Source organism: Lycium ferocissimum, chromosome 1, assembly GCF_029784015.1.
Source record: "Lycium ferocissimum isolate CSIRO_LF1 chromosome 1, AGI_CSIRO_Lferr_CH_V1, whole genome shotgun sequence".
Taxonomy (NCBI): domain Eukaryota; kingdom Viridiplantae; phylum Streptophyta; class Magnoliopsida; order Solanales; family Solanaceae; genus Lycium; species Lycium ferocissimum.
This window is the reverse complement of record NC_081342.1, coordinates 6,403,628-6,418,043: the sequence shown is the minus strand read 5'-3', so window position 1 is coordinate 6,418,043 and position 14,416 is coordinate 6,403,628. Positions and strand designations below refer to the sequence as shown.

General features: G+C 37.1%; 1 protein-coding gene across 1 annotated transcript; it reads left to right on the top strand.

Annotated features, from left to right (window-relative positions):
- Positions 1–3,581: 3,581 nt before the first annotated feature.
- On the top strand, positions 3,582–14,201 carry LOC132061430 (uncharacterized). The gene is given in 19 exon segments (XM_059454254.1): positions 3,582–3,666; positions 6,818–6,965; positions 8,855–8,978; positions 9,108–9,288; positions 9,976–10,008; positions 10,340–10,484; positions 10,756–10,858; positions 10,974–11,069; positions 11,138–11,193; positions 11,274–11,311; positions 11,314–11,381; positions 11,488–11,550; positions 11,643–11,701; positions 11,783–11,945; positions 13,198–13,271; positions 13,361–13,481; positions 13,650–13,786; positions 13,885–13,965; positions 14,090–14,201. Coding segments are annotated over 19 exon segments (1,887 nt in total).
- Positions 14,202–14,416: the final 215 nt, after the last annotated feature.

Below are 14,416 nucleotides of genomic sequence, written 5' to 3'. Positions count from 1 at the left end.
AAAAACGGGGGCCACTCAGTAAAAATATTATTGTGGCACAAGATGGCATTGTTATGTTTGCAGATGCAAGCTTGCAAAAGGAAAAAAAGAAGGCAAGCATTGGTGTTGCAGCTATAGATAGCTGTGGTAATTTGCTTCATGCCTTTACCCCAATTCAATTTGTTGGGAATGCCATCACCGCTGAAGCTCTAGCAATACATGAAGCACTGGAGAGCGCCAAGGAAAATGGATGGTCAAAAGTGCAAATCTTGACAGATGCAAAAACTGTGGTGGAAAGAAGTGTAGTTTCGTGGGAGATAGAGACTACTTGTGAAGATATCTGGAAGCTTATGAGTTTCTTTGAAGACGTATATGTTGTATATATTCCTAGAACTTGGAATATGCTAGCGCATAATTTAACCAAGTTTTCTATTTCGTTGATACGTAAGGTTACTTGGAGTTTTACGTTTTTTCCTAGTTGGATTGAATCGATGTTGTTGCATTTTTTAACTCCTTGAGACCGTTTATGCATTAATACAGTAAAGTCGTTTATTGTCAAAAAAAAAAAAAAAAAAAAAAAAAAGGAAAATGTGCAAATTAAGAAAAATACTGGATTAATCAGTAAATAACCACTAGAGTCACCGTATGAGGGTCGATAGGTTTCGTAGTCTTAATAAATTATTTTTATAAAACTATTTATTTTTACACAAGAAATCTTTAAAAAGATTACAGTATTTTTTTCCATTCAAATGGTAAAGGGCCACTCATATATGAAAGGTCTCCAGCGTGACAAATTGTAACGCAGCCAACACAGTAGTAATGTTATCAGTTTTGCCGCAAACGAAGAAAAAAAAAGGCATCGGCAAATGAACTTTTTAGGTGAAATCTGTCTTGAGACAAAATCATATGGAAGTTACCATAAAAAACGAGTTCAAGAATTCAACTGTCTTAAGATTTCAAAAATTGGGACAGGACAGACAATGGCGTAGCAATTGGATATACACCCTAGTAGGTGGAGGTCAAACCTCAAGCATGCACTTCTAAAATGTACTTTGAACCAAAATAATACCTTGGCAGTTGACATGTCAAAAAAGAAGGTATATGATCAACGTTAAACTCAATTTTGATTTAAACTAAATAGACAGGTTACTTCACTTTCTATGGGTAAAATTAATGGTTTGTTCAATCCAACTCCTGATAATATTTCTGCTCTGTGTATGCTTCTTTTGCGCATTAAATTGGAAATGGTTATATTCAGTGTTGTTTTAAACCCATCTTTTTGGAGTGAGCATATGCAGTGTTGTCAAAGGCGTGCTTAAAGCACGCTTAAGCCCTGAAGCGAGGCTCAAAACATGATAAGCGCTTCGCCTAAGCTTAGTGTGTCTTCAATGTAGTCATCAAGACTCTAAGACATATTTTTTCTTGTCAATGAGTGTCTCCTGAGGACAGAGGCGGATCTAGGATTTGAAGACTCCGGGTGCCAATAAACGGGTTGGTTTGTTTATGGGCTTCGGTTCAGATGCATCTTTCCGATGTATAGTAGACAAATTTATCGAATATGCAGATTTGTTTAGTTATGTTCTCTTTTTGATATCCTGATATTAATGATTCCAAAGCATTCTCTTTTTGCACGGATAAGTAGCTTTATTCTCTAAAACTTTGAGAAAGAAAAAAACTTTCTACGTTAGTAATCTGAACCTATATAAACCATCTACAATCACTCCATCAATATATTCATACTTCATTGTGTTGTTACATACATATAGTTGAGGTTTAAGGATTGTAGCCTCGACTCAGTCATCTTCATTTAGCTCGGACTTTGGTGAAAGATAAAAAAGAAACCCTTTGAATTTTAAAAATATAATATGATCAACATTCATCATTTAAAAAAAAATTAAGCTTTTTTTTTTTCAAATTTATATTTTACTATCAAACATATTTTCTAATAGTATTAATGTGATTTTTTAAATTTAGTACTCATTATATGGGATACACGTGCAAAATTTGTACCCAGAGACTAGTACTTAAAGAAAGAAGATGTTGAAAAACTTAAAATTAATTAAACCAAAAAAGAGTTTACGGAGATTAATAAAAGAATAGCAAGTTAAAAGAAAATACGAAAAAGAAAATAAAGAAGTAGAGAACTGAAAGGAAGAGGCGTTCTTACCAGCAAAGTATTAAGGAAGGAAGCCGCATTTGAACTTGCAAAAAGCAAAGAGCAAAACAAACATAGCGAGTAAGAATCAAACTCCCGGCCTTCAAACTAAATATTTGGACTTTCGCCAGTGGCACCAAACGCCCTTTTGTACTCCTGATGGCACGTCTAATACCTATCTCTTATATATATATATATATATATATATACACAAACAAAGTTTCAACCGAGGCGTGCGGGTGCCGTGGCATTCCGAACCTTCACATGGATCCGCCCCTGCCCGAGGAGGAGACACTAAACAATTGATATTTCACTTTATCGTAATTTTTTTCAATTTTTTTGCTATCTATATATTTTTAATTCAAAATATTTTATAATTATTAGTCTTGGACTAAACATATATGTTTATAATTTTTCTCCATTTGAACCTTTTCTCATTAAAGCCCATGCTTTATTTGAGCTTTACGCTTAAAGCCCCAAAGACCTTAGAGCTTTTTTCTGCTTTTTGCTTTTGATAACATTGAGTATATGTGGATGCTGAAATGGTGTTTTGACAGGCAAATTATCCAAACATGATGGAATTTTTTGTGTGCCTTGGAGTTGATATGGAGATCTCTGATATGTCATTCTCAGTGAGCTTAGACCAAGGCCGTGGTTATGAATGGGGTACCCGGAATGGATTCTCTAGTTTGTTTGCACAGAAGAAGAATTTGTTGAATCCATACTTTTGGCAAATGATTAGAGAAATTAGCAGATTCAAGCAGGATGTCATAAGGTACCAATTACTTATTTATCTTTATTTATGTGACTTCTTATCAGTAATCAATTTCATTTCATGTTGATTTGTTATTGTTTGCAGTTACCTCGAAGCACTTGACAATAACCCTGACATTGATCACAATGAAACATATTGAGTCACATGGCTATTCAGAGTTATTTCAGAATGCTTATCTGGTGAAAATGCTGTTTGTCATAGTTATTGATTTTGATACTTGTATTGGCCTTCTTGTTTATTCAGCAAATTGTTCCACAGATTCCAATATGTGCTTCAATCTGGTCCTGTCCCTTAGCAGGAGTATTGGGCTTTTCTGCTTATTACATTTTTTCATTCTGCCACGACCACCATCTTCTGCAGGTTTTTGTCTCTTATCTGCTGTTCAATTAACGTACTTCTTGTGTAGATTATAGCCTATTGAGAATGTGTTGCATGCAATAAATAGAATTTGAATTACCCATATCATTTTATCTTGTGCCTAAGGGTGCTTTTCTTTATTTCTTTATAGCTATTTGGTCTCCCTCAATTGCTAACTGTAAGATGGCAATCACATACATATGTAACAAGGTGATTTTTTATTCATGGACACCACAACATTTTTACAATTTCCCTGTGGAAAACTTCAGGCTACCAATTTTCACTTTCTTGAGAGTGATTTGGTGGGGGCATCAAATGCAGGTTAAGGAGGAACTTGAGAAGAGAGGCTGCCAAGTAAGAACTGGTTGTGAAGTAAAATATGCATCTACAAATGAAGAAGGTCTAGTTTGGTTTTATTTATGGCTTCTTGCAAGAGTTAACTGTGTTTTTCTTTTGTAATAATAGTAGATAGGCATATATCTGTTGGAAATCACCTTACTTTTACAGATGATACTATTATATTCTGTAATGGAGGGAATATGACTCTGAAGCTTATCCTCAAGACTCTCTCCTCTTATATATATATATATATATATATATATATATAAGAGTTGTTTCACTATGGCAAAAAACACTCCTACGTATGTCATTAGAAAGATTGGCAGAACTTTAGGTATGAGATTTGATCACTTTCCTATGAAGTATCTAGGATGCCCTTTATACAATGGAAGAAAGCTTCTTTGCATTTTCAATGACATGGTCACTAAGATCATTAACAAGATGAAGGGGTGGCATCTGAAATTTCTTTCTACTGGTGGAAGAGCCATTCTTATTATACATGTGCTCGTAGCTCTTAATACTCACATCCTTGCTGCTGTTCACCCTCCTAAAGGGACAATCACCATGATTGAAAAATATGTGGCCAGATTTTTTTGGTCAGGGCTTGAAAATGGTGGTAAACATCATTGGGTTTCTTGGTTCAACATGTGTTTCCCCTATGAGGAAGGAGGAACAAATTTCAGAAGTCTTGAGGATACTTGCTTGGCCTTTACTGCAAAGCAATGGTGGAATTTTAGAACTACTAATTCTCTATGGGCTAGCTTTTTGAGAGCTAAATATTGCCTAGGTTTTCATCCTTCTACCATTCAGTGGAAAACCGGGCAAAGTCACTCTTGGCAAGCTATGTGTAATCTTAGAGACAAAGTTGAGCAGAATATTCTTTGGAAATGTGGGATAGGTAATCTGGATTTCTGGTATGATAATTGGTCCTATCTTGGACCCCTTCATTTGAGGAGAGATGAAGAGGATGACCCTGGGGAATCCATTAAAATTAGAGATGTTTTTGTTAATGGACAGTGGAACTGGAACTTCTTCCAAGTGCAACCTAGTGACATCATTAAACAACTAGTGAATCTGATTCCTATCTCTTTGAATCCTGTTAATGCAGACTCTCCTATATGGACCTGTTCTTCTACAGGTAAATTCTCTACTGCTACAGCTTGGAAGAGTCCTAGACAGAGGAGAAATTATGCTCCTTTAGACTCTAAACTTTGGAATTCCACTGTCCCATTCAAGGTTTCTTTTTTATCCTGGAAAGCTATTCATAATAGAGTTGCCATTGATAAGATTTGAAAATGTGGCATTAATTTGGCTTCCATTTGTAGCTGCTGTTCTGGGAATGGTATGATCCCCAATTGCAGAAACAATGACCATCTCTTTAATAATGGTTCTTATGCTAGCCAAATTTGGTACTCTTTTACCTATCCCCGTGGTATACAAAACTGTCAAGTTTCTACTAGAGCCCATTTCATCAATTTCTGGAACAAAAAGACCAAGAACTCCATAGCTTCCTTTGTCTTGAAAATCATGCCTTTATATATTGTATGGGAGTTATGGAGGTCAAGATGCAACTCCAGGTTTGAACATGAATCCCCTTCGCTGACAGGGTCGAGGACCTTTATTATTGCTAATATGTTCCAACAGCTCAAGACCAGATTCATAAATGCTGAGTTTATTGAGATTTGGGATGGTTTAATTTCAATTTTTGATCTCAAACTCAATGAATTCTCTTCTACTCTGGTAAGATGGATAAAACCTCCTTGCAGGTATATCAAAATCAACAGTCTGGTTCATGTCTCTCAATGGTCTATGTGGTGGAGGAGGTATAGTGAGGAGCTCAACAGGTCAGTTCATCATGGCATACTCCATCCGTTAGTCATTAGAACCAGTATTGAAGCTAAACTCTTTTGTTTGGTCAAAATTGGTGTTTGTCGAATGGTTTCAATCTCATTCGAGGGAAAAGTCTGATTCACTTTTGCTGGTCAATTGCATTCAAAAACTTTGGACCTCTCCTTGGAATCATTGCAGATATTGCAAAGGAACTGTAAGATGACCACTAACAACAGTATAGTAATTAACCACTGCTTCAGGGAAGCCAATAAAGTCTCTGACAAACTGGCTGCCCTGAGTTACACTTTTGAAGATGTACAAATTTACTTCCAGGTCAGCACACTGCCTACTCAAGTTAGAGGGCTCTTCAACGTAGATAGATTTAATATGCCCTCATTCCGAGTCAAGAAGAGAAGACCAAGGCATATTGTGTTTGAACCACCTTAGGTCAATCTCAGCTTTATTGCCGCCATGATTTTTTTTGACAGCTCAAATTTTTGCAGTTGTAACTATTTTTCTTAGTTACTTCCTGTTTCACTACTCCTGAAGGTCTAATCCTCCTTCTCTTTGTACCATTTCTGGTGGCTATAAAATCGTGACTCGGTACAAAAAAAAAAAAAAAAAAAAAAGGCATATATCTGTTGGAAAAAGACTGGCTATTATCTGGGGCAATTAACTAAATGAAAAAAATTCTATCACTTTATGTGTTGGAAATTGTCCTTTGTAATGGCAAAACCAGAATTGATGGAAATGGTGTCATTGATGTACATTGGTTTTTTATTTTTAATTTAAACAACAGTTGTGTCTGGAACTTCTTCCATTGAATATTGGCAACTAGTGAATGAAAGAAATACACCTAGTGTTTTTGTCTCCAGGACCTGCATCCACCTTATTGACTACTAGGTTACGGCCTCGTGTGCATATCCATTAATGTTTTTGTCTTCACTTTGTTGTTTCCTTGTTAGGATTCCTAATCCGCATCTTTCATACTCCCTCTATTTGTACTACCATATCCTCCCAATTTAATCACAAGTATAAAAGGTCTTTCCTTTTGGTTGGGAGGGGGAGGAGAGAGGGGGGGGGGGTGAAGGAATTCTAACTGGAGAATAAAAAGACATTCTATTTGGATCTGGCTGAAGATAAAAAATCAACCCGTTGATTAAGTTGTCTTGGTTCTAGCTTGTTGATTTGTATAAGAACAAGTGTCTCTTATTTTATATTCATTTATTATGATATCTTGATATCTTTTCAAGTGATAGTGATGTAGATAGAGTTATTTGGTTCTTATCTGAGGGAAAAGCTTCAACCAGCTGTATTGTGTTACCATCACATAGCTATAAACTACTCCTGATTCTAACTGTAAAAGAAAGGAGCCCTTGCAGGTTGTACCATAGCTTGCAATGATGGTGCTAAAGAAGTATTTGATGGATGCATAATGGCTGCACATGCACCAGATACTCTGAAAATGTTAGGCAAAGAGGCAATAGATGATGAAACAAGAATACTGGGTGCTTTCCAGTATGTCTATAGGTACTTCTGTCTCATTTATTTGAACTCCTTGGCTAGCTTTTCTCTTTAATTTTACTTTATCTTTTTCTGAAAATCCATCCATAGACTGACATCACTAATGTGATTTATCTTCCTCTAAAAAAGGTAATAAATGTATAGCCATGTTCGTATTTTTATTTTCCGTTACCAGAAGAGCTCTATTTTGTGCTTCAGTGAAGTTTAGTTAAAATGTATGTTTTGATGGTGACTGGTTTTAGTCAATTAAAAACCTGCTAGTTTTTTGTGGTAATATGAAAATGGTACTTGAGGCCAAGTGTCATGACCCGTTTTATGAATAAGTCGTGACCTCTTCATGTCTTAACTTGACCGAGCAGACCTTCTTAGCCTTTTCTAACCTTTCCTTTTCTCAACAGTCGGTTTCGATTACAATGCAATTTGAAATGGACTCATAACTTCCATTAAAAGTCTGAGTTTCAAAACTTATTCTGATAACTGTAATACTGTTGCAAAAGAACCATAACCCAACTCTGAAAAACTATTTACGAAGCCTCTATCTGACAGAAATGAGCGGACTGCACAAGACATGAATTTACCTGTTCATCGTCAAAATAAATAAATAACATAATGGATTGAATGAAGAACTAATGTGTCTCCACGGTAGCAAAAGTTAATCACCAAATAAGCTTCTCGATGTGATAGAGATCCTAGAGTGTGATACGACCATCTGCAGCACCTGTACATTGACATAGCCAATATAGGTTCCCATATATAGAATGTGAGTACGACTTCCTCGTCACTCAGCGGGTATCATTGACTCCCTCCCTGAGGCTGGAACTTGACTTAATTAAACATAAATGCATAATATGATATTCTAAAAGCATTTTAAAACTAACATTTAAAAGCAGTTAAAGCAATTGCGGAATAGAAATTCTCTAAATATTCTAAAACATATTTCTTCCATATTTTTCTTGGAGTACCATTTGACTCTGACTGAATTCTGATATACGTTACTATATGATCAGTATGGCAGATGATCTCAACCTGATCGGCTGTGTCCTATCCCTGAAGTGCCACTTGGTTCAAGGTTCTAGCTAGCTTGCGTCTTTGCCTTACCTGGCATTCTATCATAGTGGCTGAATCAACAGTCTCACTAATCTCCTACTCTGGCACGAGTGACCCCTACCTTTGTGGGGTAGAGAGGCAGTTTCCGATATGAATGTTATAACCAGTGTTAAATAATGTCAATCTACTGTAGTTGGGCTAAAAAATCATACCTTCAAGTGTACTTGGTGTCTTGGTCGTGAGTTCTTCCCTCTAGACCCTCAAACCCCAATTGACGTTCTCTCTCTCCGACATGGCCTTTTTATAATGGTAGTGGGCCGCCGCAGCTGGCACGTCGCGGTGGAATGACGCCTTCCATGGCCACTGCCCAGCTATCACAGTACGCTGGGAAAGCACCCAACTTCCCACTCAGTTTCAGCGCTCGGGGCACTAGGATGGCGCCCAATTCTGCCATCAGTTGCCAGCGCTCTTCTGGGGCAGGGACTGGATTGGTGCCAGTTCGTCGATTTTCTAACGTTTTGTACACTTATTGTGTTTGCTCTAGTGTTTTCCATCTGAACCTTTTTCTACATTCGACCCTCGTTAAGCATAATGCAGTCTCGAAAATTACGGGGCCTACACCAAGATTAATATAGTTAGTAATTCCGCTTCTACAATTCTACCCACAACCGCGAGCACTACTTAAAAGGGCAGAATATCATGTTGAAGAGGTACATATTCTAGACAAATTCTTTTTAACTTATTTATCTTGCCGCCTGGTTTGAAAGAAGTGAGTTGGTGGATCGGTCCAGTCTTAATAAGATTTATGATGTCTAAATGCAAAGTCATTTTCTCTTCCTCTACGACAGTGATATTTTCCTTCATCATGACAACACATTCCAGCCTCGCGACCCGGCAGCATGGAGTGCTTTTAACTTTCTTGGAACCATGAATAGTAGAGGATGTGTGACATATTGGCTCAATATAATCCAGGTTTTTTATGGAATACAGTCATTTAGGAGTTAGGACCTTCCTTCTATAGAAAGTAGAAGACAATGTTCTTCAGTGGGGTCTTTTCCCTTGTAACTGCTCTCTTAATGTATGAGCTGTCTAAATTTACAGAATCTTGGTGACTCAAAGCTGCCTTACCTCGTAACCCTCGATCCTCCTCACACATCAGAGCATACGTTGCTTAAGTGGAAAACAAGCCACCCAGTCCCGTCAGTTGCTGCATCAAAAGCTTCATGTGAGCTACATCAAATCCAAGGGAAGAGTGGAATATGGTTTTGTGGAGTATATCAAGGTATGAGTCTCTTGTTTTGCAGAGTGTGGAGAGTTGCTTCAAGATAGATGTTCCTTTGTGACCTGCTATCATGTCCAATTTAGAGAACCAGTTCCTTTTAACTGAAACTTGAAGGATTGCACACTCACTATTGTCACTTAAATTATTTGCAGAACCCTCCGTGTAAAAAAAAATAAAAAAAATCCGGTGCACAAAGCATCCCACGTTCACCCTCTGTATGTAACAATAAAGTTTCTTTCTTTGGACTTTTAATTAATTCTCTCTGTTAGTCCTGGGAAATTGCAGCTTACAAGTTTGAATCTGTTTTAAGAGATTATTCTGACTCCTCATGGATAAAGTGACTCTGATTTCTAATTAGATGAAATAACCTTGGGCCATTGATATTTAGAGGACTAAACTAGCTAACTAGCTACCCAGCTGTCTTTGCAAAGAGAGTTTCATTCACTTCTTTTTTTTTTTTCTTTTTTTTTCTTTCCATTTCAACTTGATGCCAGCGACTGAGAACAACAACCTAATGTCTTGTTTGATTCACCACCTTCTTTTCTCATAGGTTAAAGGAAAGCTATTGGTAACACTTGTAGCTTGAATTGTTCTAACTGTTGTATTTGCTTCCCTTTAGTGCACAGACTTTATTTTCCGCTTTGTGTTTCACTGCTTATTGACATGTATTTGTTTCAATACTTTCAGGCTATGGCTTGCATGAGAATGGACAAAAGGTAGTACTACTTCTCAAGATATTTTAAGTATCACCTTACACTGAAAACAATTGTGAGTTTTTTTCAGCCTTTGTTATCCCTTTTGTCTCCTGTGGATGAATGTCTACCTTTTTGCTCCTCGTCAGGCAGGTGTGCAGGGGCGTATGTAGCCTTAAAGGTGGGGGTTCAATTGAACCCCTAACTTTCGACGCGGAGCATAAATTTATGTGCAAAAAATTATTGAAATTTTGATAAATAGTAGATATGAACCCATAACTTTTAAAATATAATGGGTTCAACTAAAAATCTTAAAAGATTGAACCCCTAAAGTTTAAATCCTGGATCCGCCTTTGCAAGTGTGATTGCTGCAGATGGCATGCTTAGAAGGAATTGTAGTATTCTGGGCAACACCAAGCATATGGTACCAACTTGGCCTGAAACTGGAGCATGCCTCATCGTTACTAGATTTTTCAAAATTTTCATTCAAACAGGATGCATAATGTGAGTTATGATAGTTTTACCTTGTATTACTTTATCACATTTGTGATCTTGCTATTTGAATGGTAGCGAGATGCAGACCGACTAATTTTTTTAGTAAATACACTTCTTTTATTCCAGTCTCTTTGGCTGAAAGCTCATATACAAAGTCAAAATTCATGCTGCAAAACAAATCACGTGTGAATCGCGGTTTATTTTATTGCAGAGATTTTTGAGTTTTTTTTCTGATAATTTAAGATATCTGGATAATAATTTTATGCGTTTTGATATGCAGCTTGTTAGAAGAAGGAGGTACAATTTTTACCTTCCAAGGAACAGAGAGGAAATGCTCTCTCAAAGTTTCTCTTAGAGTTCATAGTACACTGTTTTACTGGAAGGTAAATTGAAATTTTCTTTTGCCCCTACAAGCAATCAAAAAATACCACCCCAAAAATAAAAAAAATAAATTTTCCCAATCTGGATATATTCTGTGACATAGATAATCTCTCACAGGTTGCAACTCAAGCTGACATAGGCCTTGCTGATGCTTTTATTCATGGGGATTTCTGTTTCGTTGATAAGAATGAAGGTTTTCTTAGTCTTATCATGGTAAGGAAATGACTCGATATCTTTGAATAGCTTTCAGTTGGTACTTAGCCTCCCGAATTATTTTGCAGATATTTACTGCCAACAGAGATTTGAAAGCACCTGTTAAAAGGTCTAGCAAGGAAAGGTAAAATAGTTTACTGACCCGAAATCAAGAAACAAAAATTTCTGTTCATATGTTAAAGTTTATCATTTTCATGGCTCCAGAGGCTGGTGGACACCAGTGCTTTTTACATCAGCACTTTCATTGCAAAATATTACATTCGTCATGTTTCAAATCTAAACATCCTGACTTAGGCTCGTCATTATGACCTGGTAATTGAAGTTCTCAATCCTGGCCATATTTTTTCCAGTTGTTATTTTGTAAAAAGGGCTGCCATTGTATAGATGATAAGCATTGTCCTGTTAATTGTTTTTCCAGAGTAATGAATTCTTCTCACTCTTTATGGATGAGACAATGCTATACTCATGTGCAATATTCAAGGTTAGCCACTTTTTTTCCTCTTATATTGAGCTACATTTCCTGTTCTTAATCTCATTCCACAATGATCTAGTTTTCTTTCTTATTTTTTCTAGAGTGAGGATCAAGACCTGAAAGATGCACAGCTGAGAAAGATTTCTGTTCTTATTAGAAAGGTAACTCATCAACGACGTAAAAATCTCTCCCGTTTCTACATAAATTTAAGGCATACTTTGGTCTGATACTATACTATTTGGGCAAAAATTAGCAAGGAACATCACATTTTAGAGATTGGATGTGGTTGGGGAAGTTTTGCTGTGGAAGTTGTCAAGCAAACAGGATGCAAATATACTGGTATAACTCTCTCCGAGCAGCAACGGGAGTATGCACAGTTGAGAGTTGAGCAAGCAGGCCTTCAGGTATAGTACTTAAAATGTCTATGGAAGCTCAAAATTTGCTAATGACTAACATGAAGCTTACACTACAATATAATTATTATAGGCTGAGGCAAATCATAAAACTACTAGAAAATTCCACTTCATAGAGTTGGGGATGGACGTAGAACTAGTTTTTGGGAGCACAAATGGTGTGGAGAAGACAAGTTGAAGGAAGCTTTTCCCAACATCTATAGAGTTTTGTGCCAAAAAGAGATGACGGTCCAAGAAATTTGTATGGTTAACGAGGGGAAGCACACTGGGATCTGAGATTTAGGAGGAATTTACAGGATTGGGAGATGGGGGAATTTCATAATTTGGTTGAGCTTTTGTATAGGCAGAACATATTGCAGGCCACTCCCGACGTATGGAGATGGAGAGAGAATAGTAATGGTCTGTTCACTGTTAAATCCTTTTATGAGAGGTTATTGAGTTGAGAGGGAACCTGTATTTCCTTTCTGCTCTAGTTGGGTCCCCAGGGTGCCTAGGAAGGTCAGTTTCTTCGAGTGATTAGCAGTGAGGTGAGGAAGAGGAGGATCAATTATATCAATTGGTGCTTTATGTGCAAAGGTGATGGAGAAGATGTTAATCATCTTCTTTTTCATTGTCCAGTGGCTACACGGCTGTGGATGATTACTCTCCAATAGTTCGGGCTGCAATGGGTGATATGAGCACAGTGGAGGAGGCGTTGCATAACTGGGCCTCTGGGAGAGGGAAGAAGAGCTCAGGGGCATGGAAGGTAGCTCCTTTAGCCATTATGTGGATCATATGGAAAGAGAGAAATAGAGAGCTTTTGAAGGGACTGCTCAAGACTGTGTAAAGTTGCAAAATGGTTTATTTTCTTTAGTCTCCTTTTGGTGTATCCATGAGGTGCCTTTTTTATATGGGATTTGGTCTAGGTTGTTGAGAACCATATTTTTTTATGTAGGTTCTCTTCTTTTGTATACTGCTTGTATACGGGGTTCTTCCCCTTTTTGTTACCTGATCAAAAAAAGAATGAACTAAACCTTCTTCCATTCTCTGCTTCTAAACAGTAAGAACTCCTGAACAAACTAGGCTGGAAGTCAGGCCAAAGATGACACGAAATTAACTAAAATGCTTCTTTGTCCTTTGCATTCCCACAATTGTCCATATATCATTAACAGGAGAACAAAGTCTGCCTAACACTTGAAGCCAAATTTGGGAGATTTTAGAGCTAGTGTTATCTATTAATATAATTCATCGTAATCTTAAACAGGATCAAATTACGGTTCTCCTATGTGACAATCGCCAAATGCCAAATAAGGAAAAATATTACAGGATTATATCAATGTGAGCTTTTATCCATCTACATCTGTACATATTGTATTACCCATTACATGTCGAGCCAGTGTTACAATTGCAATAATTATTATTTTCAGCGAGATGATAGAACATGTTGGTCACCAAGTGCATATAGAACATGTTGGTCATGAGTTCATAGGGGAATTCTTTACTTGCTGTGTGTCTGCTTTGGCAGAAGATGGGCTTCTAGTTCTGCAGGTAATTGATTATAGTGACCCTTAACACATTCCACTTAGTTCTGCAGGTAATTGATTATAGTGACCCTTAACACATTCCACTTAGTTATATTTTCCCCTTCTGTTTCTTTCACTTTTCTCTTGCACTTGTTTATTTATGTTGCTTTCCACAAGTGTTGACTTTCTTTAGTTCACTTCAGTGCCAGACGTGATGTATGACGAACACAGGCATAGGCCAGGCTTTATAACCGAGTATATATTCGCAGGTGGATGCTTGCCTGCACTAAGTCGAGTAACATCAGCCATGGCTGCTGCATCCAGACTATGGTAACAAAGAGTTCATTTTGTGATTTCGCACTAGCGTGTTTTTCATTCTTTCAAAAGCATTTCTTTATGAAAGAATTTGATAAATGATAGAAATGCAGTGTAGTGCACCTGGAAGAGATAGGAATTCATTTCTATCAGACACTGAGATGTTGGCAGAAAAACTTCTTGAAAAATCAAAGGTAACAAGACCAGAATAATGTCTGCAACCTTCTGTGCTGAGTTAAAACTGTTTCCTTCAGGAATCTTTTGTAGCTTGATCATTTGTAGATGCTGATACTTGACCATTAATAGCTGTGTCACTAGCCAAATTCGTGCTTTGGGATTCAATGACAAGTTCATCAGGGCATGGGAGTACTACTTTGACTACTGTGCTGCTGGATTCAAAACGCGCACACTAGGAAACTATCAACTATGATGATAAATCTTGTACGGTAAAATTACTTCTCAAGCCATTAATTTTCGTTGTTAATTTGGACATAAATGTTGATGACGTCATCTTACAAATATTCAAAAAATAAATATTGATGACATATGATCATAGTGAAAAGCAGGAGGTGGGGTATGTGGATGGTGCTTAGTGATTCTTATAAGGTAGCAAAGAATGAAAATAATGTCAATATGTTTGTTGGA